Source organism: Juglans regia, chromosome 11 (assembly GCF_001411555.2).
Source record: "Juglans regia cultivar Chandler chromosome 11, Walnut 2.0, whole genome shotgun sequence".
NCBI classification, from domain to species: domain Eukaryota; kingdom Viridiplantae; phylum Streptophyta; class Magnoliopsida; order Fagales; family Juglandaceae; genus Juglans; species Juglans regia.
This window is the reverse complement of record NC_049911.1, coordinates 16,604,325-16,629,866: the sequence shown is the minus strand read 5'-3', so window position 1 is coordinate 16,629,866 and position 25,542 is coordinate 16,604,325. Positions and strand designations below refer to the sequence as shown.

Sequence of the window (25,542 nt, the reverse complement as noted above, 5' to 3'; positions counted from 1 at the left end):
TTTAGAGAAACCAATGCTAGTGCTCTTATCATGCTCTCTTACACAAAACATTATTCCATCAAACCAAATACTATTTGGTCAACCAAAAGAGAGTTCCAACCCTAGTGAAACCTCAAATTATTGAAAGTCAACCGAAACCCTAAATTCTTGGAGGAAATGAAAACCCCATATTGGTTTCCAAACCCTAACTACACCCGATTTTGATTAAATGATTTCTCACTTGGTTAAATCACTTCCATATGCAACTAAATACTCAATTACACACTCTTATATCTTTAACCACTATCTTAAATCTTGGTAATTATAATTGACCAAGAAAAATTACATGGGAACCAAATTATGACTGAAACCCTAACTAAATCTCATTCGATTAGCCCAACTTTACCCCAATTGGAACCCCCTTTTGGCCCAAGCTCCTTAAGCAAACCCAAATAGTGGCTTGATGGCAAGTCAAACAACCTCCCATCACACCCCCCACCCACTCAGCCAGCAGCAACCGATTTTCAGTTGTACCTTGCAACCCACTTTCCTCCTCTTTTTCACAAGTCATACTTACATCCAATGGTCGTTAATTCACCCACAATTTCTGCTCTTCTTCTGTACCCACACCCCTTGCATTTCACTTTGCACACTTAGCTGATTTTCTCACTTTTCCAAGAGCAAATTGAGAAAGTGTTCTTGAGAGAAAATTGGGCAGTTTTGTGTTCTAGCATTCCAAACCTTTGTAAGTGATTTTCTCAGGCTCAATCTTCTTGTATTTTGTTTATGTTTTAGTATAGTTTACTTGGGTGTGCATTTGTGAACCTTTTTTGGAGTTTTGATGGATGAATATTGGTGTTTCTCGTTGAATAGTTCGGTGTTGAAAAATTTTGAGGTTTGTGATGAACTTTGGATGTTTTATGAAATTATTGGGGAAATGTTGAGTAGAACTTGCTATGATGAATTTTATGCAAGTTAGGTTTTGATTCAAGGCATGTTAGGTTTTTATAAAAGAGTTTTGCATGATCTTCAAAGTGTTAGAAACCAATTGGCTTAAAACAATTTCTGTTTTGACTTAGTTTGTGATTTATTTCTAAGAACTTGATCCTATGGGTATGATTTTTATAAATATTGTTCTTGAAACTTTGATCTATGGATCTATAATAAAAAATTGAATAAGATATGTCATGCTCATGTCAAGTCATGCAATGTTCAAGTCAAGTTATGTTACGTTCATGTATAGCCATATTGCTTTCAAGTTATGTCATGCAAGTTTAAGTCCATGTCATGATGTATACATGTAATTTTACTATAATGCATTCCGATTTATATTGTTGGTAGTTTAGGAGTTGTACTTTCTGAGATTTGTAAAATCTCATTTAGTAGTCCGAGCTATCATTCCTCCAGAATGGTAGACAATGGGTCAGGGGATCATAGATTAAGACTCAACCAACTGGAAGAGGTTGAGTAGGCCACAAAGGATGCTCAAGGAGTTGATGGAGTTGGATCTCCAACTTTTGGATTCCATTTTGGGGCTTATTGCCAAGCTGCGTGAGCGGCTTGGTATTTAGTTCAATGGTTTTATTATGTCTGTACTTATGAAGTACTGTCTCCAATACATGTTTTGATTTAGACTTAATGTATAACTTTGGATATGTGAATATTCATAGAATTATGATCATGTTTTGGAATATAGCATTATGGTACATAGTGTATTGCTAAAAAAAAAAATTATATGCTGTGAATACTGCATACTGTTAGATGCATGCTAGGTGTATAACATCCTACACTGTCATAAACAGGGTATGTGACTAAGTGTTGCATGTCCTGACGCTTCAAGCTCCGTCAAATCTCAAGCGAACTTCGGGGACATCAGGTAAGACAATTTCTATTTAATATAGCTATTTGCACGAGTATTTTATAATTAAGAAGCAACTGCCTCTTCTACAGATTGTGTATTAATTTATTATAACTATAGTATACACTATTCCTGCAAATTATTGCATTTATCTGAGTGATCCACAAGCGACAAGAATCTATCATTTTCCTACCTCTATCCCAATAAGCTGAAAACAAAGCTCTTATTTTTTTGTTTGAGTAGTAGTTCTAGTAAGTCTTGAATGAGCCCCTCGAAAACTTGATGCAATTAAACGATTTTTTGTTCTACGTCTTTGAACTATTTATCATCGTTTAGTTTTGGTTATTGAATAAATGAAACTTCGATGAATAACTTATTTATTTCTCTTCTTTCAATATAAAATAAAAAATCCAATGGATTTTTCTATTATAACATTCTCGACCATGGATTTTTATTTTTTTTTCTTCTAGGCAAAAAAAATATTAAATAAAAACACAAAGTAGTAAATCTAAATGGATAAAAAAATGGTGGTTTCATTATTTTGGTTAATTTTTAAAGAGCATTGCTATTCATAAGCCCATACACCACACACCAAAATTTTTTTATTTTTTTAAAATTTTTTAAAAGTTTTTTTTGGTTTTATTATTCTTAAAATAATTGAATTATTCTACTCATAATTCATATACCACACATTTGGTAAGAGAATAAAATTAAAAAAAATCATAAAAAGGATGGTGTGTGGTGTATGAGACTTAGGAATAGAATTTTTCATTTTTAAATGGCGAGGTGCCCTCTATACACCAGAGCGCCTTTTTTTGTTTAATCAATACTATTATTAACTTGTACAGTTCACACTTTTTGATTTTACCTATGAATTATCCAATAATCAGTTTTTCACAATAAGATCTACCTGTAAAATAATAATATTTAATTATGAAGATTAGTTGTATAGTTGACCCTATTAGTTCGTTGTTGCAAGAGTAAGGACATATTTTTTTGCCTTTTAATTTAAGAGTAATTCTATATACAACCGTGAAGTGCGTAACAGTCGCGTAATCGCTTTGAAAAAGAATGTGATTCACTATTAAAAGATTAATTTTTTTCATGTGGGTCCCATATTTTTTTCATTTTTTTCAAAGCGATTAAGCGGCGGTTACGCAATTCACGGTTGTAAGTATATTTTCTCTTAATTTAAATAATATTTTTCCTGCTTAATCGATAACCATTTGGTTATATTCAATGTCTCTATATTACATGCCATCTACCTAGTATAATTGGAGAGTGAGATGAGAATTTTGTATTTTGTTTGAAAGTTTAAAATATTATATTTTAGTATTATTATTATTTTAGAATTTGAAAAAATTGAATTGAAATTTAAAAAAATTGAATTGTTTATTTTATTTTATATGAAAATTTGAAAAATATATAATAATGAGATGAGATGAAATAAGATGATAATTTTGTGTTTTGTCTTGTGCCTCAAACTAGCATAATTATTCAGGTATATGTATATATATAAATATTTAACTATATATATATATATGTATATATTTGTTTTTTCTTTTATGATTCTTTGAGAAACGTAGATCTAACCCCACACTGAGTTGCCAAAAAGGCAAGTGGGGGAGGATTAACTTGGAAGCGACCATGAGTGAGAGCACTTGCACGCTTCCTAGAAATATATATAGACCATTGAGATTTGAGGAGGCCGTTTAGCTCAACTGCTCACTGTCCAATTTGGTAATTTTACGCTCTTTTTCAGACAGGCTGCAGATCATTAGACAAGCGATACATCATACAACACCTACCCCGGCTCCAGCGGCATTTCTGACAAACATTTCCCGGAAACAAGTAGCCCTTGCTCCAACCGAAACCCTCGTGGTAAAAACCGCGACAAATTACGCTCATCATTCCACCATTCTCGATCTCTCCGTTTGGCCAAGATGCAGTGGTTTCACCTGCTCACTTTGTAGTAGTGCCTTCAACTTGTTTCGCCATATTTGGCTGGAAGATTATTAATTACGAGTTAGAGCTTCATTAATGACTGTCCCTGTTGAGGAAGCCATCGCAGCTCTTTCTACATTCTCGCTAGAGGTAATTCTGCGACTGCTCAAAATAGTATTATCAGCAACTTGTTCAGTGAGAAGTTTAATATAATAAAAAAGAGGAGAAAAGTGGAATGTTATATAATGTGATTTTGAATTTCAAAATCTATAGATTTCATCACGTTTAAAATGTATATATAGTGATTTTGCGGATGAATTGTGTAGGATGAGCAACCAGATGTACAAGGACCAGGAGTTTGGGTGTCGACTGAGAGAGGTGCAACCGAGAGTCCAATCGGTATTCATTTCTTTAAAATTTCTAACTTGTAAGGCTTTTTGGTGCTTAATATTTTTGTGTGGAACGCTAATTTTTTATGGTAAAAAAAATCTTTGCTCAAGTATTACATGCTTCCAAAATGTCATTTCTACTGATGCAAAACTTTTTAAACGTTATTTGTGATATGCATACAATGGTGGTTCAACTGGATTGTGATGGATCTATACAAATTATCCATGAAGGGAAGGTTACGGGATTAATTCAGGCCTTGCATTATTGGAAACTGTATTCTGACCTTTTTTGTTTTACCGTTTCTATTTAACTCTCTATCATTTAATTTTTTTGGGCCCAAGTATTGTGAAAATCTCCACATTTGAATAATTGAGGAAGAAAATTTGATTTGCAAAAAGAATTAAATTCAATATATAAGACTCCTATTACAGTGATGAGGCCATACAGAAATTTTTGCAGTCCTGAAAATATGATACAGAACATATAACCAAAGTTGTAAAAAATATATGATATATAAGCAAGTAGAGCATATGTGAAAGGGAGGCAAAGAGAACATCATAAATGAAAGAGAGAGAGAGAGAGAGAGAGAGAGAGAGAGAGAGAGAGAGAGAGAGAGAGAGAAGGGGAAAAAGAAGTATAGTACGAGGTGTTCATAAGTATAAGCACGAAGCTTCTGGCAAAAAGGATGATGAACTCATAAGTGGCAAAACATGGCAGCGTGTGTGGGCCACACGCTGGTTAAAATGTGATTCTATTTATGGGAGGTGTAGCCGGACACCAGAAGACTTTCAGTGGGGTGCATGTAAGGCGGTGGGCGGTGGTTCGGCCTATATTTGCAACTAAAAGTTCTTGAAAAGGTGATAAGAAAAAAATAGAAAAAGAACATAACAAGGCTGGCAAGCCAGGCCACCTATAAGCATCTGGCGACAAAAAGCAATAGTGACAATATGTGACACGACCCCGTGAATTCAACACGAACACGATACAAAATTAGCGAGTTTGGGTTTGATGTTAACGAGGTCGGGTCAAAACGGGTTGACCCGTTAAGACACGATTTATAAACGAGTCAATAACAAGTCAACTTGTTTAATCCGAAATCAATTCGTTTTGACCCGTTTAGATTTTATTTCAAAATTAGAATTTTATTATTGTTAAGTTGTAATATTGACATTTTTCAGTATGCTTATGTTTTTATTATTGAGATTGTAATTCTAGATTTATGCTTATATTTGTTATTGTAGGGTTTGTAATATTGGATTTATTATATATTAAAATTTTAAAAATATTGATATTTTTTATTAGTAGGTTATCTTATTTTTTTTAAGATATTGTGGCTATTAATAAATATAGATTTTAAATTTTATATAAAATTATGTTAATCAGGTCAAATGGGTTATGCATGCTAGTTCACCCCATTTACATGAGAGTTTTAAATGATGATCTATTTCTAATTAATTATATGACTTGTCAAAACAGGTGACACTATACAATCCGTTAACTAAATGTGTTGGGTTAGAGTTTGAGAGTTTGACACGTTTAGCTTAACGGGTTGGGTTCTTGTTGACCTATATAGTCGAATGTCACGACTTGACACGACACGAACATGATCCGAAAACACGAATTGCCACCCCTAACAAAAAGAGACTAAGATCCAAGCTAGGCAGTGGGAAATACTGGTTGTCATGGGGGAATGGATATGGGGCGGCGCTTCCAATGGTTGGGGTGTGTGGTGAGTTTGTGGACTAGAAGCTCTATCTAGCCTTTAATGGCTTGACAAGAAGAGACAAAGGAGAAGAAAATGAGACAAAATGGAGGGATGGAAGAGAGGAGTATCATTAGAAGAAGAGGAAGGGTCGGCTGAGGGGTTGGTGGTTAAGTTTTGGGATTTAGGGGTAGGGCACAAGAGATAAAAGAGGAGGGCTCTGTGATCTGGGATTTTTTTGTTAATTATATTTGAAGGTTGGAGTTTTCAGGGAGAAATCATTGCTGGGGACAGATATATTATTGCTTGGAGGGTAGTATCCTTGTGTGTGATGTGGAGCATTTGGCTGGAAACAATAAGTTTGTGTTTTGAGTGCAAGGAGAACTGTGAAAGAGCTCAGAATGGGTTTACTCCGGTCATTTTATTTTTGAATTTTTGAAACGATTGTCCTTTCAGAACTTCTGCTTATCTCTTGGGCAATGTGCGTGTGCATTAAGAAATGATATTTCTATTATTTATTTGGCTCCTTTATACGGTTCTCCAATAGTATGTATTGCAAACTTAAGGTGGCTTGTGTTATGATTCCAGTTCTGATTTACCTCGAGTCCAATAAGGTTTTCTGATATTTTTGAATATATATTGAAGTTTGAGGGAACTATGTAATATGTATGGTGCACATTGATCATTCATTGATTGTGTTCCATTCAATTGTAGGATTAATTTTTTTTTACTTATGCCTCTAGATGCAATATTTTGGCAAATGTAATTATGAACACTTTCTTTTGTAGAGTACAGTGACGTTTCAGCATACCGCCTGTCTCTGTCGGAGGATACAAAGGCGCTAAACCAGCTGGTATGCTATTATTGTTTATCCTTTTACTATATCTTCTGAATGCATATAACTTGTTGTTCATGCAGTTACCTTCTGTTCAAATATCTGGGACATTTAAATGTCAGCTATATAATGGCAAAACTGTAACACATGCAGAATGCCCTTATCCAAGAGGGGAAGGAGATGGCATCCGTGCTTTATACCTATCGCAGTTGTGTCAAGGCGCTTCCTCAGGTTAATTCTGGGTTTAGTTTGAAGTTAGATTTTTCTATAGAAATTTGGTCAAGGTAAATGGACAAATGTGTCTGCAGTCCTCGTATCTAGAACTGAATATACATATGTATAGTTTTCATAAGTGTGCACCAAGATGTGCTTTTAGGGGAAACACATCCAAAATACATCAATGCATGAAAATTTTGCTGGGCCTCTTGTTAAGGTTTTTTGTCTGAGGCATACACGAATGACAAATAATATTCCTTAGAATTACACCTGAGGTGTATGTTAAACCTTTTTTTGATGCATACATTTATATGTTTAATCGTTGAATACATGTAATACCTATAAAAAAAAGTTGAATTCACGTGATAACAAAGTTACATTTTTATTACTAAAAGTACTTTTTGATCAATTTGGTAAAAGTACTAAATTGGGTTTTTGGCTTCTTGGTAATTTGTAATTAGAGTTGGTGGCTGTAAGTTTGAATTTGAACTCTATTCTATGCTTCTTATATAAGTTAAAGACTTATTCTTGTTGTTCTCTACCTATTGAGAGAGAGTCTAAGCTGATATACTAGGCGGAATGTTAGAATAAAGATTTAAAATACAAAACTTTGTACTCCCTATCAGCTTAAGCTTTTGGTATCATGGCAATTTGTAATCTATATTATGTGGAAGCTTCTCGATTCTATCAGCAAAATCTAGTTGATTGAAGCACATAATCCATTAAGGGAAGTCTTGGCTCACATATGTGGTGGGATGTTAGATACTATATTAAAAACTAAATTTACTCTCTCACCAGACTTCTGACAGTTTTTTTTCCCATTTTAGCTTAGACTTTTGGGGTAATGATAATTTATAATGCAAATTATGCGGCAGCTTCCTGATTCTATGAAGCAAAGTCAAGCTGATTTGTATCTAGAAACATACCAAGTTTTGGACTTGGAGATGAGTCGTCTCCGTGAAATTCAGCGCTGGCAAGCATCAGCTGCATCAAAAGTATGAACTCTTATATCTTGTTTCATTTCTGTATTGAAGCTTGACTCAAACTCCCAGATTCAAAAATTGTTGTTTTGCAATGCAGCTAGCTGCTGATATGCAGCGCTTCTCTAGACCCGAACGGCGCATAAATGGACCGACAATCACTCATCTCTGGTCTGTTAGAACTTTTTATTTTGGGGGACTTGATCACTTATTTTATTTCTAATTTTATTAACCTCATTTCAAGTGCTGTATATGTTTGAACTTGAGCTCCTCACCCTCATAGAAACATTCATGTCATTAGAGTTGTTCATAAATCCTGAAGGTGCAGCCATGCTTTTTCTGAGTATCTCTCTACTCTAGGTCCATGTTGAAGGTACTTGATGTCTTGGTGCAACTCGATCATCTAAAAAATGCTAAAGCCAGCATACCTAATGATTTCTCTTGGTATAAGAGGTATGTGAATCATCTTTGGTCCATGTCATCTTGCTATATATTGGTTACATCTCTTCTCTTTAGAGTGGACTTCGTCTGCTATTTTTTCTCTCTTCTTTTAATTCTTAAGGACTGGTAGCTTGCATTTGAGAATCTCATCCCTTCTCTGTTCTCTTTGTTGTACGGTTGCAAACTTTTGCAATGTTCTTGAAGTTTGTAATTAACAGGCCATCTTTTAGTTCTGCAATTTGTCTACAACTTGAATGTTGGTGTTTGAAATCTTTTATTTCATGCAATAAAAAAAGCCAAAAGAAGAAAAAGGAATAATGGCTGTTTTTTGATGTGTGGAATGACATACTTTATAGGTCCTTCAAGATTATTTAAATCTGGTTCTTAAGACAGCAAGTCATATCTTTTGGAGAGGGGATAAGAAAAAAAGAATACCGATAAAAAAAGAAAAGAAAAAAAGAATTAAGGAGAACAAGAGAAAACATAAAACATCACACGCAGAGGTTCTGTAGTACCATCTAAGTAATGATTCCACCCTCAATTGCATGGAAAATAGCTTCCATGCAATCACACACACACACACATGCACAGAAAAACACACTTGTGCACGTGTATATTGTATGCTGCTGGACGCTGATAATCCTAATATAGTGGAGTCCACAATCTTTGATCAGCAACCTCGACAGACTGAAGAATTAGTCAGATTAAAATTTAGAAACTTTGACCAATGAAACTGAACCTTTATTCTCATCCTTGTTCCTCTTAAAATTTGTACGTCGGCACTGTTAAACTCCTGTTGAATTCTTAGTTTTAAACACTCCATTTTTATGAATGCAATGAAACATTATGTAGTCCAGTTTAAATTTTCTAATTGCACTTGCCTCCTAGTGGTTCTAAAAAATTATTAAATTGTTTCCTGAAAGTACTTGACCATACCTTTCAATGGCATAAAAGCAGTCAAAATGAGAAAATTAGCTATCAACCTGTGAACCTCCTAGATTGCTGTTTTAATATCCTCTTCCTCAATGGTTAGGAATGCCAAAATTAAAAAAATCACATATGGGTCAGGTATAGAAGTTTCCATAAGAGTCACAAGTATCACTTGTTAAAAATCCAAGTCTTGTGCTTATTCTACATAGTCAATTACAAATTTGAATTTTTTCTTCTTCAACTTGCTGACCTATTTCAGTATTTCTTATCTTTATTCCTGCTTCCCACCAAGGTGGCCATCACATGGAGAAACTTCAGTAGGACTTCTTATGTGGAGGATGGATGATGAGTTTAAATTTCATTTAGGGCTTGTTTGGGGTTACGTTAGGAGTCTTAAAAAGTGTTTAAATAGCTTTAAAAGCTTTTTAATGAAAAAAATTAGGTTGTTTGAGTGTTACATAATCAAGTACTTTTTAATCTTAAATAAACTAAAGCCAATGCTATTCAAATGAATAGCAAGACTTTAGAATTTTGTCAAAAAGAAATTAAATATCTTCTTGGCAGAAGGATAATTAGACATAGCAAGTCCCCATGGTCTTGTCCTGCCTTCTATGTTCAGAAAAATGCTGAGCTAGAGAGAGATACTCCTCATTTAGTTATAAATTACAAACCTTTGAATAAAATCTTAGAATGAATTAGGTACCCTATTCCAAACAGAAATGACTTAATTCACAGGTTGAGTGATGCCATAATCTTCTCCAAGTTTGACCTAAAATCCGAGTTTTGGCAAATCCAAATAGCAGAGTCGGATAGGTATAAGACTGCTTTTGTTACCCCTTTTGGTCACTACGAGTGGAATGTGATGCCTTTTGGTCTAAAAAATACCCCTAGTGAATTCCAAAATATAATGAATGACATTTTCAATTCGTTCACCCAATTTACCATCGTCTACATAGATGATGTTCTTGTTTTTTCAAAATCTATTGATGAACATTGAAAACATTTGTACTCGTTTCTTGACATCATTAGGTTAAATGGTCTTGTTGATTCTGCAAAAAAGATCAAATTGTTCCAAACCAAGATTAGATTCCTTGGTTATGATATTTCTAAAGGCAAAATCAGGCCCATCCAACGAGCCATTGAATTTGCTGACAAATTTCCTGATGTCATCATTGACAAAAAACAATTGCAGAGGTTCTTAGGATCTCTCAATTATGTTGTTGATTTTTACAAGGATATGAGGAAACAATGTTGTCCTCTGTTCAAAAGACTCCTATCCAATCCTCCTCTTTGGACAGTAACTCATACTGCTCTAGTAAGGAAAATCAATGCACATGTTAAAACTCTTCCGTACCTTGGAATCCCTACTTCTGATTCATTTAAAATTGTTGAAACAGATGCCTCAGACATTGGTTATGGTGACATTCTGAAACAATGTATTTCACCAGGCTCTTCTGAACAAATTGTTCGCTTCCATTCTGGAGTCTGGAACCCTGCACAAGAAAAATATAGTACCATCAAAAAAGAAATTTTATCTATGGTACTATGTATTTCTAAATTTCAATCTGATTTACTTAAGAAAAAATTTCTAGTAAGGATTTATTGCAAAAATGCTAAATTTGTTTTAGAAAAAGATGTTCAAAACATTGTATCAAAACATATTTTTGCACGCTGGCAAGCTATTTTAAGCATTTTTGATTTTGATATTGAATATATCAAAAGTTCTCAAAATTTTATTCCTGATTTTCTTACTCGTGAATTCTTACAGAATTCTCAAGATGAGCAAGAAAAAAGGAAAAGAGAAACAGACTGCTCCTCCCCCTCACATTCCTGTTAAGAAAACTATTAAGAATGAGACTGTTTCAACCCCTGCTTCAAACAGTTTGCAAATTGCCAATAGGTTTACCTCCCTTGGTAAAATAATCCAGCCACCTACTTTTGCTTCAACACTTGCTGCTAATTTTGATCCCTATACCAAGGCAATTGCGTAAAAAACTACTTCTGCTTCTGCTACCCAGTATTTCCTCCCAAAAGAAAAGCTGAGTACATTAAAAAAGCATACCCCACCCACTTGTTTTACATTGAGCCGAATAGATCTGCCCAAACAGATTTATTCAAAATTGCTTCATCTTATTTTCCCCCAGGATTTCATTGGATTCTTGAAAATTCTACCAAGAATCTCCAGTACTACTCCAGTATTCTAATCCTGACTGATTTGATTATCATAAAGTCAATTTATGATAAAACTGAAAACAATAAATTAATTTATCACAATGCCTACATCCTCCAAGTCCTCAATGAAGAAGAATGGGGAACAAATCCATTCACTCCTAAGAGACTAGGAAAAACAGACACTGCTTTCACTTATCATGACTATATCACTGCCTGACATCGATTCATGTTTTTTCAGGTACCAGATATGAGTCATTTATGGTTTCTAAATTTTGACAAGAAATTCAATGGAAAACTCCCCTACTGGTTCCTTCGTTGGTGGGACCAATTCGGACCAATCCCTGAGAATTTTCCTTATGAGCTCATCCGAGCTTTTAAATGCTATTCTAATGTAGCAACCACTAAACTTGATAGGCATATGCAAAAATTCTCTTACAATCTCCATTTTTGCCAGAAGTACAAAGTACCCTGGATAATGAAATGGAAATATGAAAGACATGCTGATATCATGGTTAGATATTGCTGCACAAAATGGTGGGATAGGTTTCCCTATACCCAACAAATAATTGAATATGTGATCAGAGATTTCCCCCAAACTGCTCCATACTTGTAGGACAAAAAGGAATTCTCAGAAATCACCTATGGTTCTCTTGTTTCAACTGGATATCCACAAATCCAGGTCTCTGCTTCGCCAACTACTTCCTATAGAGGAAAAGCCACAAGCAGTTCCTCTAAGAAAAAGTCCTCTAAGAAGAATGCTCTTGAAGGATTTTCTAAAAAGGATTTAGTTTAGCTGCTAAGAAAATCTCTGAAAAATGATTCTGAAGAAAATAATTCAGAAGCATCCTCAGAGGCTTCCATTAATGATCCTTACAAGTACTTTGGCCATGATTCTCCAGATACCCCAAGACTATCTGAAGATTAATCATGCTATTGTTGAAGACTGACCATACAAAAGACTGATCGAGCTCTTCAGAAGTTCACTATTGAAAGGCTGACCGTCTCAAACTGATCGAGCCTTTCTTTTCATAATTTAACATTTTGTGTTAAGAGCAGATTCCGCAACGACACAATAATGGCCCCTGCACTGCCACTATATGCCAAAAGCAGTCATCACAAAGACAGCTGAAGACATAAAGTTGATAACCAGACTATACCCGTGCTTAAACAGTATTTATTGTTCACTCACGGATCTACTTTCACTATTCTCTTTAATTATTGTAAACAGGAACTCCTTGTGCTATAAAAGGAGAACCTTACTTCAGAATTAGGCAGAGCTCACTCGCCTCATTCTATCCTCTATCTCTCTTACCATCTTCTGTCATAACATATTTTGCTCTCGAGTGCTTCTACATACAGTCCTGACGGGGACTCCTCTACAGTCTTGCTTATGTGTCAACAATGGAGAATTACAATAATACCCTTATCTGAAATATACACAAAATTTCATCTTCCATTCAAAATAGCACGGCACCCACTCATTTCGTTTTGCAATTCTACTCCATCAATGGTGACGCGCGTGATGACTGTTAAGAGAACCTTTTAAGAGAATACCAGAAGTCTCATTCTTTTTTCTTTTTCATCCATCTTTATTAATGGAGAATCCAGAACCCTCTTTCAGCATCTATATATACAGTGCTCTTGCTCCTCTCGTGTTCATCGCGAAATTGATCATCCATCGATCAAAGCTCTCTCTTTAATTAATTAGTTCTTCCTCAAGATATCTTTACATACTCTCAAGGTTTCAAGACATGTCGCTAATTCCTAGCATTTTTGGCGGTCGCCGAACTGATGTGTTTGATCCATTTTCTCTAGATATTTGGGATCCCTTCGATGGACTCCTCGCCTCCAGCATTGCCAATGTCCCAGCCTCAGCACGCAAAACTGCCGCATTGGGTCTCTCAATTCAGGAAGGGGACGGCGCACCTCTAAGTACGGGATGGGGACGGAGGACCTCTGAAAGTTGGACGAAGGTTAGGGCTTAAGGAAGGACGATGGGACTGAGGGAGGAAGATGGGTTTCACACTTCTGACCCTTATTTAATACGATGCATTTCATATGATAGGATGTACAAACACTTACGAAACGATGTGTTTTATTTAAGACGTGGTTGAAACACGTATGGGGTGCGCGGGCAGTCCCCGTTCGGGGACTGCAATAAGAATTTTTCTTTGCTCTCACCCTGTTCCAATTTCTGTAAGTGCAAATCTGTACTATATGTTTTGAAAGCTTTGTAATTTTACTAAGCTTTATGTTAATGATACTTCGTTATTTTCATCTACCTATTTTTGTATTGCATACATGCATATGGTCGGTTTAACCGCCTGCATAAACTTGTTCATACTCTGATTGCTTTTATTTTCATCTATTTATTTTCTGATATGCATTGCATGCATATGGTTGGTTTAACCGCCTTTTCATACTTGTGCATATTCTAATTACTTGCTTCCCTTCCTTCTCTTATTCTTCAGTCTCCCTTTATTTCCGCTGTTTTTGGTATCACTTTGAATAGAATTTCGAGAACTTTTGAGATATTCAATATCAAAATAAAAAACACTTAAAATAGCTTGCCAGCGTGCAAAAATAAAGTACTTTTTAATCTTAAATAAACTAAAAAGTACAGTTGAGGAAAAGTATCATTTTGATGTTTTTTCTCAAATTTGCTTTTCCGAATAATGCGGAATGTAATTCTAATTTTAAAAAATTTGTCAATAGGCGAAAATACCTATACAACTTTTAGATAATTACAACTTTAAAACTTTCATGGATATGGTCATAATATTTAAAAAATCAAATGATATTTTGTGTCATTTCTGCCTCAAAAAGCACTTTTTAAATTTGTTTCCAAACAAATGTAACATGTTTGAAAGTGGTTTAAACATATGATTGCCAAACAGTAAATAACTTTTTAATAGTAGAACTAATTACTTAAACTATAAGCTATAAACCCTAAAGCTATAAGTTATATTTTCCACCGCAATCCCAAACATGCACTTAGTATAGTGGGCTCCTATTCGTTCCTCGATTTCAAAAAATGGACTAGGTATCTAGAATTTGTCTCTTTTTAATGGTGCTTTATTAGGTAAGTGGTCATGGAGATACCAACAAGAATGAGGGCCTTGTGGAGGACTGTCATAGAATCAAAGTATGGTGGGGGTGTGGGGAGGATGGTGTTCGAATGAGGTGAGTGGGCCACATTGGGTGGGGCTTTGGAAGCATGTAAGAAAAGGATGAGATACATTCTTTAGATACACTCACTTTGAAGTGGGTGATGGGTCCATAATTAAAATTTGGCATGATTCATGGTGCGGTAATAGTGCCCTCAAGGAAGTCTATATAGAAATATTCAGTATAGCGAGAATGTAGGAAGCCTCAATTGCAAATCTTTTAGACATATCCAATGGCATCCCTAATGGAATGTCACATTTTTTAGAGATGCTCAAGATTGGGACGTTGACGCCTTTCCAGGGTTTTAGTACCTTGTATGCTCTATTTGTATTTTTTTTTTTGGGGGGGGGGGGGGGGGTGAAGTCTAAGATATTATTTCTGGGCTCTCTTCCAAAAAGGGAAGTTCACTGTCTGCTCATTCTACAAGTCCCTTAGTACGCAAAACGCGAGTCTATTCTTGTGGAAGAGTATTTGGAAGACAAAGGCTCCCCCAAAAGGCAATCTTCTTTGTATGGGATGCTTCCTTGGGGAAGATTATCACATTAGACAACTTAAGGAAATGCCGCATCATTCTCATGGATTGGTGTTGCATGTGCAAAAAGAGTGGGGAGTCCGTTGATCTCTATTACTTCGTTGTGAGATTTCCATGAACCTACAGAATGAATTCTTTACTAGTGTGGTACTAACTTGGGTGATGCCGTGAATGGCGATCGATTCCTTAGCATCTTGGAGAGGCCTTCAATGTAACTCCCAAATTGCAGCAATGTGGAAGATGGTTTCGTTATGCCTATAGCAGTCTTTGGAGGGAGTCGAGGGCGGTTAATAGAAGAGCTTAGAACTTTCTGTTTTAATACTTTAATCCATTCTTCGATTGTCTTTGATTTTAATGATGTGAAGTTGTGAACTTTAATGAATTTCTTGTATCACTAGATTATCATGTGGTGACGCTTTTATATGTCCCGTGTATTTGGCTCTTGCCTAGTTTGATTATTAAAAAATTTGGGTTAATTATGACTGCAAATCACTCCCTTGGTTTGAGATTTTTTCTATTTACTCCCTAGATATGCAAATTTTTCCAACTAGATAGATCCTTTTGTCCATCTTCCGTCAATTCATCCAACGGTGAGGTTGCCACATGGCAATCATGCCATGTGGCAACCAATCAAAATTCGACCCTGGCACTCTTAATGCCACGCTAGCAACCTTATTAAAAAATAATAAAAAATTTATAATAAAATCTGAAAATTATTTAAAAAATAGTTAAAAAAATTAAGATATATATTTGAAAATGTATGAATATTACTTAAAATGGTTACAAATATTTAAAAAACTTAAAAAATAATTGAGAAATATATTCAAGAGAGAGAAAAAATGAGACTTAAAAAAATTAATTTTAATATATAAAAATCTTTAAAACAAGCCAATCAAAACAAAAAAAATCTTAATAATTAATTAAAAGCGATAAAATAAACAAAAAAATTAATTAATTAAAAAACACCTTACAGTGGAGGGAGAATCTTGTCAGCGACCCATGTGGAGGCACGTGGAGGGAGATCCCCTGCCCAATGCCACGGGGCCATCCCGCGCCCGTGGTGGTTTGGGGTGGCTTGTGGGTCACCCTAATAGGTAGGAATCCTGTAAAAAAGGAGATGTGAACCATTTCAGTGTTGCCATCTGCCTCATTATCCATCATATGTTATTCGTCATTAGTCATCAATTATTCGTCATCATTCAATCATCCAATCACTTTCCTTTTTCTTTCTCCTTTTGTTTTGTTTTCTTGTCCTTCTGTTCACTTGAAAAATATTATAACTACATACATATCATCGTTTGGTGGAAGTATATGTGCAAGTCTATTTACATTCACATGCTTTCATATTATGAAGATGCTAAAAAGGGCTATCAACGAATAGGCTTTACGTTATAACGATAATTAAATGCAAGATTTGAGCAATGAGCATTACAATTATGCTAGAGAACTAAAGACATGCTCATAATTACACTACATAATTTAGAGAAGCAACAATTCCAAAGGGTGCACGCGTATTACCGCGTCCTTTTGTAATCAAGTGCAATCGATCTAATTAAGGAATGAACTCTCATCTAATGGGGCTACCCGAGACGCCAAGGCAATTATCTTCCCATTCTCTAACATCAAACAAAGCATCGGTAACACCCAAACAAATTATCTTCCTGTGATTTTGTTGTCAAAACAGAACACCCGCAACATAATATATATGAATAAGCTCCAAAATAATTTGATGGGAGAGAGTGCTGTATTGAGAGAGAGAGATGGAAAAAATCTGAAGATACAGCGGTGGTAACAAAGTAACTGAACAAACTTATCCATGTGAAAAGATTTGCAACCGGATTAAAACAGAGAAGGGGAGAAAATTAAAAAAGAGAGATTGTGAGGACTGCATAGAAGCAAGGGAAGAGAGCCCTTCTTGCAAGCAAGGTGTCATGGAAGATGAGGCAACGGTCAAGCAAAGTGCAACTAGTCCAAAGTAGGGCGAGCAACAATGTGTAGAAAGCCTGGTAGACACATCCTAGCATTGGTGATAAATGACTTTTCACCCTGCGACCGACGAGCAAGGACTGTGCCTGTAACAACCCGGCCCAATAATTTTAAAATCGGAATATTGATAATTTTTATTGGGCCTAAATTATATTTAATGGGCTATATTGGATAAGCCCATGAGCGATAAATTATTGAAATTGATTATGAATTTTAATTAGTCTCAATAACTAGGTTAAATCCTATTTATTATTTATTGAACGAGTTAGACTCCTTTTAGAATTTAAAGACTGGCCATTAGAAATTTATTTCAATTTAAAATCATCATTAATTGAAGTTTCCTACACAACCTCAATCACTCCCAATCCTACATTAAATGAACTACCAGAGTAGGTTTTTAATTTCAAACACACTAGGATTACAATTCTAGAATCCTCTTCACCTTAAAATTCGTAAACCCAACCTATACCATCCTATAAATAGAGTCCCATGCACTGTATGTGCACCTACCTCTTCAAGTTTAGGCTTTTTGTTTTTAGCTCTCTTTTTACCTTCAACATGCCGTAGCCTCATCTCCCCCACCATAAAACACGGTAAGGCCACCATTTTCTCTTCCTCCCTCCTAATCACAACCACCGTCATCTCTCCATTGCACTATGATCGATTTTGTGTCGAAAATTTTAGGAAGCAACATTACAAGGTAAGTAGGTTGATCATAAATCAGGATTAGCATATGTTAGCTATTTATATATATTATTATTAAAGACAGTTCTTTGGATGCCAGTGTTTACGTACCATGCATGTTATGATATTTGCAAGCACGTCACTCATCATGTTTCATTCAGTATATTATATATAATGGGCTATATTATAGTTATGTATGTATTATGTATATTATAATTATGTATGTATTATGCATCTCACGTTGCTTAAGATACGTAAGTTTTCATAAGATCAAGTGTAACATAAGCTTAGAACAGTTAATTAGATGAACATTAAGATGCATGGTACCAATGCAGTTTCAAGGTGGATGTGCAAGCCATTAACTCAAGCGTGGTCCATCGTAGTATGCCAGAATACTACTCAACGGCTACCCTTGCGGTCGTGGGACATGGGGCCAGTGCAAAACCTCACAAACATGGTTAAGTGTATTGGCCAGTCAGATAAATCAGATCAGTTAGTTAACTCAGATAAATCAGTCATGCATAGCATAAGCATTAGTACGAGAAATCATGATTTTAAGTTCTCAGCAGGAAATATTTTATAAAAAACTTTATGTTAAGTATGTTTACGTTATAATGAGTTTCTTACTGAGTTTTCGACTCATTGTAGTTTGTTTTATGTTTTTAAATCACCCAGGTCAGAATATTTATGAAGCTAGAGCTGCATGATGAGACTTAGTCCAGGGAGGCGTGACAGTGCCCTAGATCATGTACAAAGATTTTAAGTTATGATTTTTATGGTACAGACTTTGAGAAATTTTAATAAAATGCTTCTGCGCACTCTATCTTATGATCTTAGTATTTTAATAAAGAATGATTTTATTTATAGAATCTTTGTACCTAGCACTTCCTTCAGAATAAAAGAAAATATTTTTAAGTCAAGGTTCAGTAAAAGCACTTTGGCTTCTCCGATAATTTCTAAAAGTGATTTTATTCTTAAACTTGGAGAGTTGGGTGTATAGTGCCGACCGTACTTGGGTGAGAACAAAGAGCTGAAAAGGCTGGTAGTTTTGGAAAGGGATGGTCTGCAGCAAAGGGCGAGCAATGGGCAAAGGCAGGTAATGGTCAAAAGACGAATACCGGTCAAGGATAAGACCAATATGGATGTGAGGGCTCTTTAGGATAATGTGGATACGCCCAGAGGCAATAGGTTCGTATGCAGAGGACCATACTCCATCTAAGACGTCACGTCTAGAGTGAGCCTGCGAAAGAAAAATATTATGGACCTTCAAGCCATATCATCTGATCTTAGAGGTATGGTCTAGCGCCATGTGAGAGATCCTTATTAGGGGAAGAACTGTGGGATTGAACCTGAGGCAAGCTGCAGGAACGTGCGTTCCTTGTGCCATCAGTCACTCGGCCTCTACAATTCTTCAAGTCCAGAGAACAAAAAGACGGCTGAGATCAAAGGTCTCCTATTCAAGCATATCAGTAGTCAGAAAGACACCTGACAGTCCCACCCTATAAAAGGCTTTGGACAAGGGACAAAATCTCATTTTTGAAATTGTAAAGTGTTGGATCCTCTATGGAGCTGGAATCTTCAAAGAAAGGAAGTGACTTCAAGAGTGCGATGGAGAGAGAGCAGTGCCAGTGCCATCGTAGTATTTTAATACTATTCAGGTAGGTTAGCTCCTAAGACTGTATTGTGAATGTGAGGTAAATGTTTGTGAGTATGATTGGAAGATTAGACTTTGCATATTCTGTAACTTTTCCCTTTTTCTACATGAAAATAATCCATATCTTCTCCATTATGTTCATGGAATATCTTTACACTGTGATTTTCTGATGATGAGCTTGAATGGTGTGGGTGGTGATGATTGTGATTTCTAGGTGCGAGTCTTACTGTGTGTCAATCATCATGGACGGGTTGAGGAGTCCTAGCGCTATTCCTATGGCACGTTGCCACGAGTTTTATATGGATAGAGAGAATCCCTGTGATAATTAGGTGGAACGTTTTCGCATTGATCTCACTTGATAAACGAGTAGAAAGATTCCCTTGGAGGATCATGTGTGGTGTCTTCGAGTCGGTTGACCAGGTAGAGTGATTCCCCTGGGTGATCATGTGTGTTGTCTTCGGGTGTGTTGACTGGGTCGAGTGATTCCCAATGTCAGATAATTTGAAACTGGTGAATCAGCTTGCATGTTGGCTGGGTAGAGTGATTCCCCGCGTCAACCGGTGGAGTGATTCCCTGCGTCAACTGGTGGAGTGATTCCTTGCTTGGTGTTATATGATGAGATATGATGAATTTTATGTGTTTGATAAGAGGGTGGTTCCTCGCCTCGGTGATAATTACGCGTACTTGAGATTTTGATCAGAGGGTGATTCCTCGCCATGCTTATATGCTGTGCTTTTATTTAGAGGACAATTCCTCACCATAACCATGAAGTATGAATACATGTTTTTCTGCTCGGAGGGTGATTCCTTGCCATGCACAAATATATATGTTCACATATCATTTACCTGAAACAATGCATACATATTCATTTGCATTGTCTCTCATTAGTAGTATTGTCATAGATGTTTAACCTACCTATGGTTTCGTCTATCGAAACCGTAGACCTTGATGTAGACATAGCCCAAGAAGAGTTTTCTGAAGAAGAAGGACCGATCCCGCCCGAGTCATAGAAACGGAGGCTTGTATCCGTTATTTATTGTTTATATTTTGTCAAGATGTACTATTTAACCCTGTTCGGTTTATTGTACCTGGATGCAAGTGATGAATAGATAGTGTTGTATAATATTATTTGGGAAATAACAGTGACATTAGGATATTATTATTATTAGATGAACTTTTATAGGTTTAGACCTCTGGTACGATTAGCATCTAGTCTTTAACTAAATCTTTAACTATTCCGCTGCAACCTACTTTACTTATTGCATATTTCGATCCATGATTATGCTCCTAGACCAAATAGTAACATCGGAGTATTGTCAACCGGCTGACATCCTTGGCACCATGGATCCTCGCCAAGCTCTTTATCGAGGAATGGCATGCCACAGAGATGGAGAAAGCGTGGTTCTTTCCACTAGCCACTGTCCACATGGGCTCCATAAAGGGCACAAGTTGGCTGATTGAAAAAAGCTACAGCTAGACGTGGCAGGAAGTGGCTGGTCAACCGTTCTGTGTGAACTGGTGGTGGCCTTCTGCTGCTCTTCAGCAGTGTGGAGAGATAGAGGGAGATAGAAACAGACGAAGAGAGAGATAGCTTGAGTTTGAGAGAGAGACAATGCAAGCAAACAGAGAAAGAGGAGGCAGATTATGCAAAAGTGATAGGTAGGAGTTATGTGTGTGAATAAAATAAGGAGAAGGAAGAGGGGCTTTTGGCCACTTCTGATGCCACGGGTAAGAGAAATTGTTAGAGGAAGGGCTGCAGTGTTCAAACTGAAATAGGAGAGTGTACTTAGCAGAGTTTGGGTGATTTTCAAAAGCCAAGAGGAGCTGGGTGTCAGGGACAGTTGGGTCGATTTAAAATCTCAAAATCCTTAACAATTACAAGATTTTATAATTTCAAAATAACACATTTAAATATTTTGGGCTTCTAAAAATATAAAAACTCATTCCAAAATGGATGTGAGCTTAACCCAATTAAAACTGTCCAATAAAATATCAAAGAGACTTTACAAAAAATCATGGGCCTAAAGTCAAAACTTCACCCCAACCTTGGGTATTCTCGCACTCGGGTGTTACCGCATTTTTCTACAATTAGTAGCAATTCATCTTTTTAACTTTATATTTTTTCTCAACATGGTATAAGAAGTACTATCAGCTTGTTCTTGACTGCAGTTCAATATCTATTCTTTTTTTGTCTCTACCCCATCATCAGGACATTCACACAAGTCAGTATTCAATGGCAAGACACCGATTCAATGAGGGAGGAGTTAGATGATTTGCAGGTGTGTAACTGTGCTTCTGTCTGTCATAATATTTAGACGTAGGATGTATATAATGTACAACGGCCAATCTTGTTTGGGAACGGTAACATTTTTTAGTTTTTTAGTTTTTTTTGTCTACTTTTGTTTTGATCTTATAGTCACAATGGATATTTGTGCCACTCTGGCACTTGCTCGAGTACAATTATCTTTTTGAGTATTTCTTGCAGATTTTCTTAAGCACGAGGTGGGCTATCTTAATGAATTTGCACGTTGAGATGTTTCGTGTGAACAAGTATCCTGTCTATGTTATTATTTCTGACATCTTGTCCACTGCAGAAATATGTATTTAATACCTGGGTTGAAATGATTTACCTTAATTGATATTTGATCTACAACTCGTTTATGATGCTGATATATTTTTCAGAACTTGAATATAATTTGCGTTATGTTGTTCATAGCATGGGTTCAAATTCCTTGACCTGACCTGAAATAGTGTTGAAGACATTCTTCAAGTTCTCATAGTCTTTGCAGTCGAGTCGTTAGAGTTGGATTTCACACTTCTGTTTCCTGAGCGACACATTCTTCTACGCGTTTTGCCTGTTCTTGTTGTCTTAGCAACATCCTCGGAGAAAGACAGCGAGTCTCTATACAAGAGGGTGAAAATTAACAGACTGATAAATATATTTAAGGTATTCCTGCTTTGTGAAATGGTTTAAACTTGATATAGGTGATAAGTATACAGTTTATTGCATTTTTCCCAATCAACAACTGCTTCATTTTCACTAGTACCAATAAATTTTGACTCAGTCCTATTTGGCTCTTGATTTAAAGTTTTATTGCCAGTTTTCCCATTCCATAAATATCATTGTCAATATTAACAAAAATACATATAAAAGAATGTAATTACTCTTAATATTAAAACTGAGCTTTAAATAGAGCTTGAAGGTAATTTAATCTTTATACTTCTGTACTTTAATCTTTACCTATAAAAAAATATTAGCAACAATTTTTTATGGAGGGGTTACCTGAGGTCAAAACCTCGAATTAGACACCTAGTGACACTGAGTAATAATTGGTGAGAATTGGGTGGTAGTTATTAACCCAAACATATATTTACCTCTTTATCTGTGGTAGATTGATCAAGAAGCTTGCATTAATATTGTGGGTTTTCTTGACAGAACGATCCAGTCATTCCTGCATTTCCAGATCTTCATCTTTCTCCTGCTGCAATCTTGAAAGAGTTGTCGATGTACTTTCAAAAATTTTCTGCCCAAACTCGTCTTCTCGGTCTTCCAGCACCTCATGAGCTTCCTCCCCGTGAGGCACAAGAATATCCTGTTGTCTTTCATCATTTTTATTGTTGATTGGTCTGTTTTTTGATTAAATTCACCAATTGATGCCCTTTTTACTGCTTTTCTAATGAACATCTTAACCATGTAAGGAAATAATGTTAGTTAATGTGAGTCATTTGATCTCCCCATCTCTCTCGATAAGTATTAACAAATCAGACACAAAGTAGGACTTCTGGTTTAGTCAACTTTAAAGTGCTTTAATTTCAGTTTTCTTTCTTTCAACTTAGAAGGAAATAAAGATGCGTTACGGAATGAATAATGATGATAACACATTGGGGACTATTCCCCTCTTTTTGTGGTGTGTTGACAAGCTTGTTTACATGTTTTAAATTTGCTTCCGACGCCTATATCATATATGTATTTCATTGTGAACTTTGGGTGTTATTGCTTTTGGTGGGTTTACTACAATTCTGGATTGGCTCAATTGAGTTGGCCAGTTTGACTCAATCCAACTCTGATCCCTTCCAAACACGGGCCATTGCCATCTAACAGGGTTCTTAATCCCATTGACAACAATACTTTCAACTAAAACAGTGAAACATCGTTGTGAAAGTTTTACAGATACCCACCCGTGGGTATCCAAGTGGTAAGGGCTAACTTGTGTGCATGTGCCCCATGTCACAAGTTCGATTCCCCTTGGGATCAAACTACGATTTAAGTGAGAGGCTATGGTGGTGGGTTGCTTTGCTAGTATTCCCGGGGGTTTAGGTTCCATGGGTAAGTCCTAAGGGTTCTGCCCTGGGGTGGGTCCCTAGTCATAAAAAAAAAAAAAAAAGTTTTACATATATTATAAACTTGAGTCTGCCTTTTATCTAAGTGATTTTTAGAACTCATAGTTTGCTTTAGAAGACTTGATGCTTCAAGAACTATGTTTTCAGAATGGTCCACCGTTAAAGTACTTCTCTGCATTATAATAAATATTATTCGGTTGTGTTGGATTAATCTTTAAGTTGGTAAAGGAGGTTGTAGAAACTGAAGTCATTTTGTTTGAAATTAGTAACTTACTAATCTATGTACGAGACTGCATACCTAGTTGTCTAAGGAAGTTGTAGAAACTGAACTCATTTTGTTTGAACTTACTAATATATGTAGGAGACTGCATACCTAGTTGTCTAGGGATTAAGAACCATGTTAGATGCTGGTGCATTTACAATACATGAACAGATCCCTTTTTTGTGAAACCTTGATATAATGCACTTATCAGAGACAGTATCTGATCATTAATCACATCGGAGCAATCCGTGCTGAGCATGATGATTTTGTACTCCGTTTTGCTTCATCATTGAATCAGGTGCTTTCCCCTTACCTCCCCCCTACGTATATAGACACATTTCTTGCTGTCCCTGATGTATTTGTTTCTAAAGTCTATTAAATTTTTTGTGTGAAGCTATTGTTGTTAAAGTCAACAGATAGTGCTGATATTGAGTGGAGCAAAGAAGTTAAGGGAAGCATGTATGATGTAATTGTTGAAGGTTTTCAGCTTTTAAGCAGATGGAATGCACGCATTTGGGAACAATGTGCGTGGAAATTTTCTCGCCCATGCAAGGATCCAGTTCCTTTGGAATTACATGAGACTCCAACGTCATTTTCTGACTATGAAAAGGTTATATATCACTTTTATCTGCTTCTTATTGTTTTCCCTGTTGATATATAACACAAGTTTTCCGTCATCTTGACGCATTTTTCTGATCCTCAGCCTGAACAGCAGCAACAAAAAGCAGTACCTTAGCACTTGCAATGAACCTTTTGACTATCTTCATTGTATTGGATTGCTAATTATTCATTTTCTTTTCTTTACCTGTAAAAACAAATTATTCCTTTTCTTTTCTATTTTTTTTGGGATTTGAGCTTTCTTGGTTTCCTGTGCATTTTATGTATAACAGCTTTTTGGCTGATAGCTAAGCTTTGTGTTTAATGGTTATCATGTTGCAACTAGGCTCTTGTAACACCTCAGTCCTACATTTTAAAAAAATAGCTCACATAGAATAGGTAAGTTAGAAAGGTAAGTCATAGGTGCTAAGTCCCTCATTTTTTTTGATTGGCACCGGGTGTTTGGGAATAGCATCCCGATGGAGCTTTATGATTCTGTGGAAGCTTAGATGTGCTAGCGTTTCCCTGTGTTGTCATAGCCCCACTTAGAAGGTGTAAGCTTTGTGTTTCAACTTTCTCCACTAGGTTGAGACAAAGCATTTTAATGAGTGGTCTGACTATGTCATGTTAATGCATCTGCTGTGGCACAACCATAAAGGGTGGTTTATAATTTTGATCACTCTATCACATCATCATTAGGTATGTAGCTAAAGGATTAAATGGGCCGACAGTTTGCTTATGAATTTTCATTTTCCTCCTGTCGTATCAGTCTTCTTTACAAATTCAAGACGGTATAATTATTCTCTTTCATATATTTTACCTTGAGAACCCTTAAATAATTTTGATCATAAACTACTTGGCCTAGATTCTC

At 36.0% G+C, this 25,542-nt stretch overlaps 1 protein-coding gene across 1 annotated transcript in view; it reads left to right on the top strand.

Moving 5' to 3' along the window:
* Window positions 1-3,549: 3,549 nt before the first annotated feature.
* Window positions 3,550-25,542, top strand: part of LOC108993627 (protein PIR) — a 55,767-nt gene continuing 33,774 nt past the window's right edge. Inside the window, exons 1-13 of the mRNA XM_018968607.2 lie at window positions 3,550-3,931; window positions 4,108-4,180; window positions 6,662-6,726; window positions 6,862-6,939; window positions 7,800-7,919; window positions 8,005-8,075; window positions 8,265-8,357; window positions 21,681-21,750; window positions 21,957-22,021; window positions 22,223-22,418; window positions 22,908-23,059; window positions 24,279-24,372; window positions 24,469-24,684. Of these exons, the coding sequence (XP_018824152.2) occupies window positions 3,878-3,931; window positions 4,108-4,180; window positions 6,662-6,726; window positions 6,862-6,939; window positions 7,800-7,919; window positions 8,005-8,075; window positions 8,265-8,357; window positions 21,681-21,750; window positions 21,957-22,021; window positions 22,223-22,418; window positions 22,908-23,059; window positions 24,279-24,372; window positions 24,469-24,684 (1,347 nt within the window). The 5' untranslated portion in view covers window positions 3,550-3,877. The remainder of the gene's footprint in view (window positions 3,932-4,107; window positions 4,181-6,661; window positions 6,727-6,861; window positions 6,940-7,799; window positions 7,920-8,004; window positions 8,076-8,264; window positions 8,358-21,680; window positions 21,751-21,956; window positions 22,022-22,222; window positions 22,419-22,907; window positions 23,060-24,278; window positions 24,373-24,468; window positions 24,685-25,542) is intronic.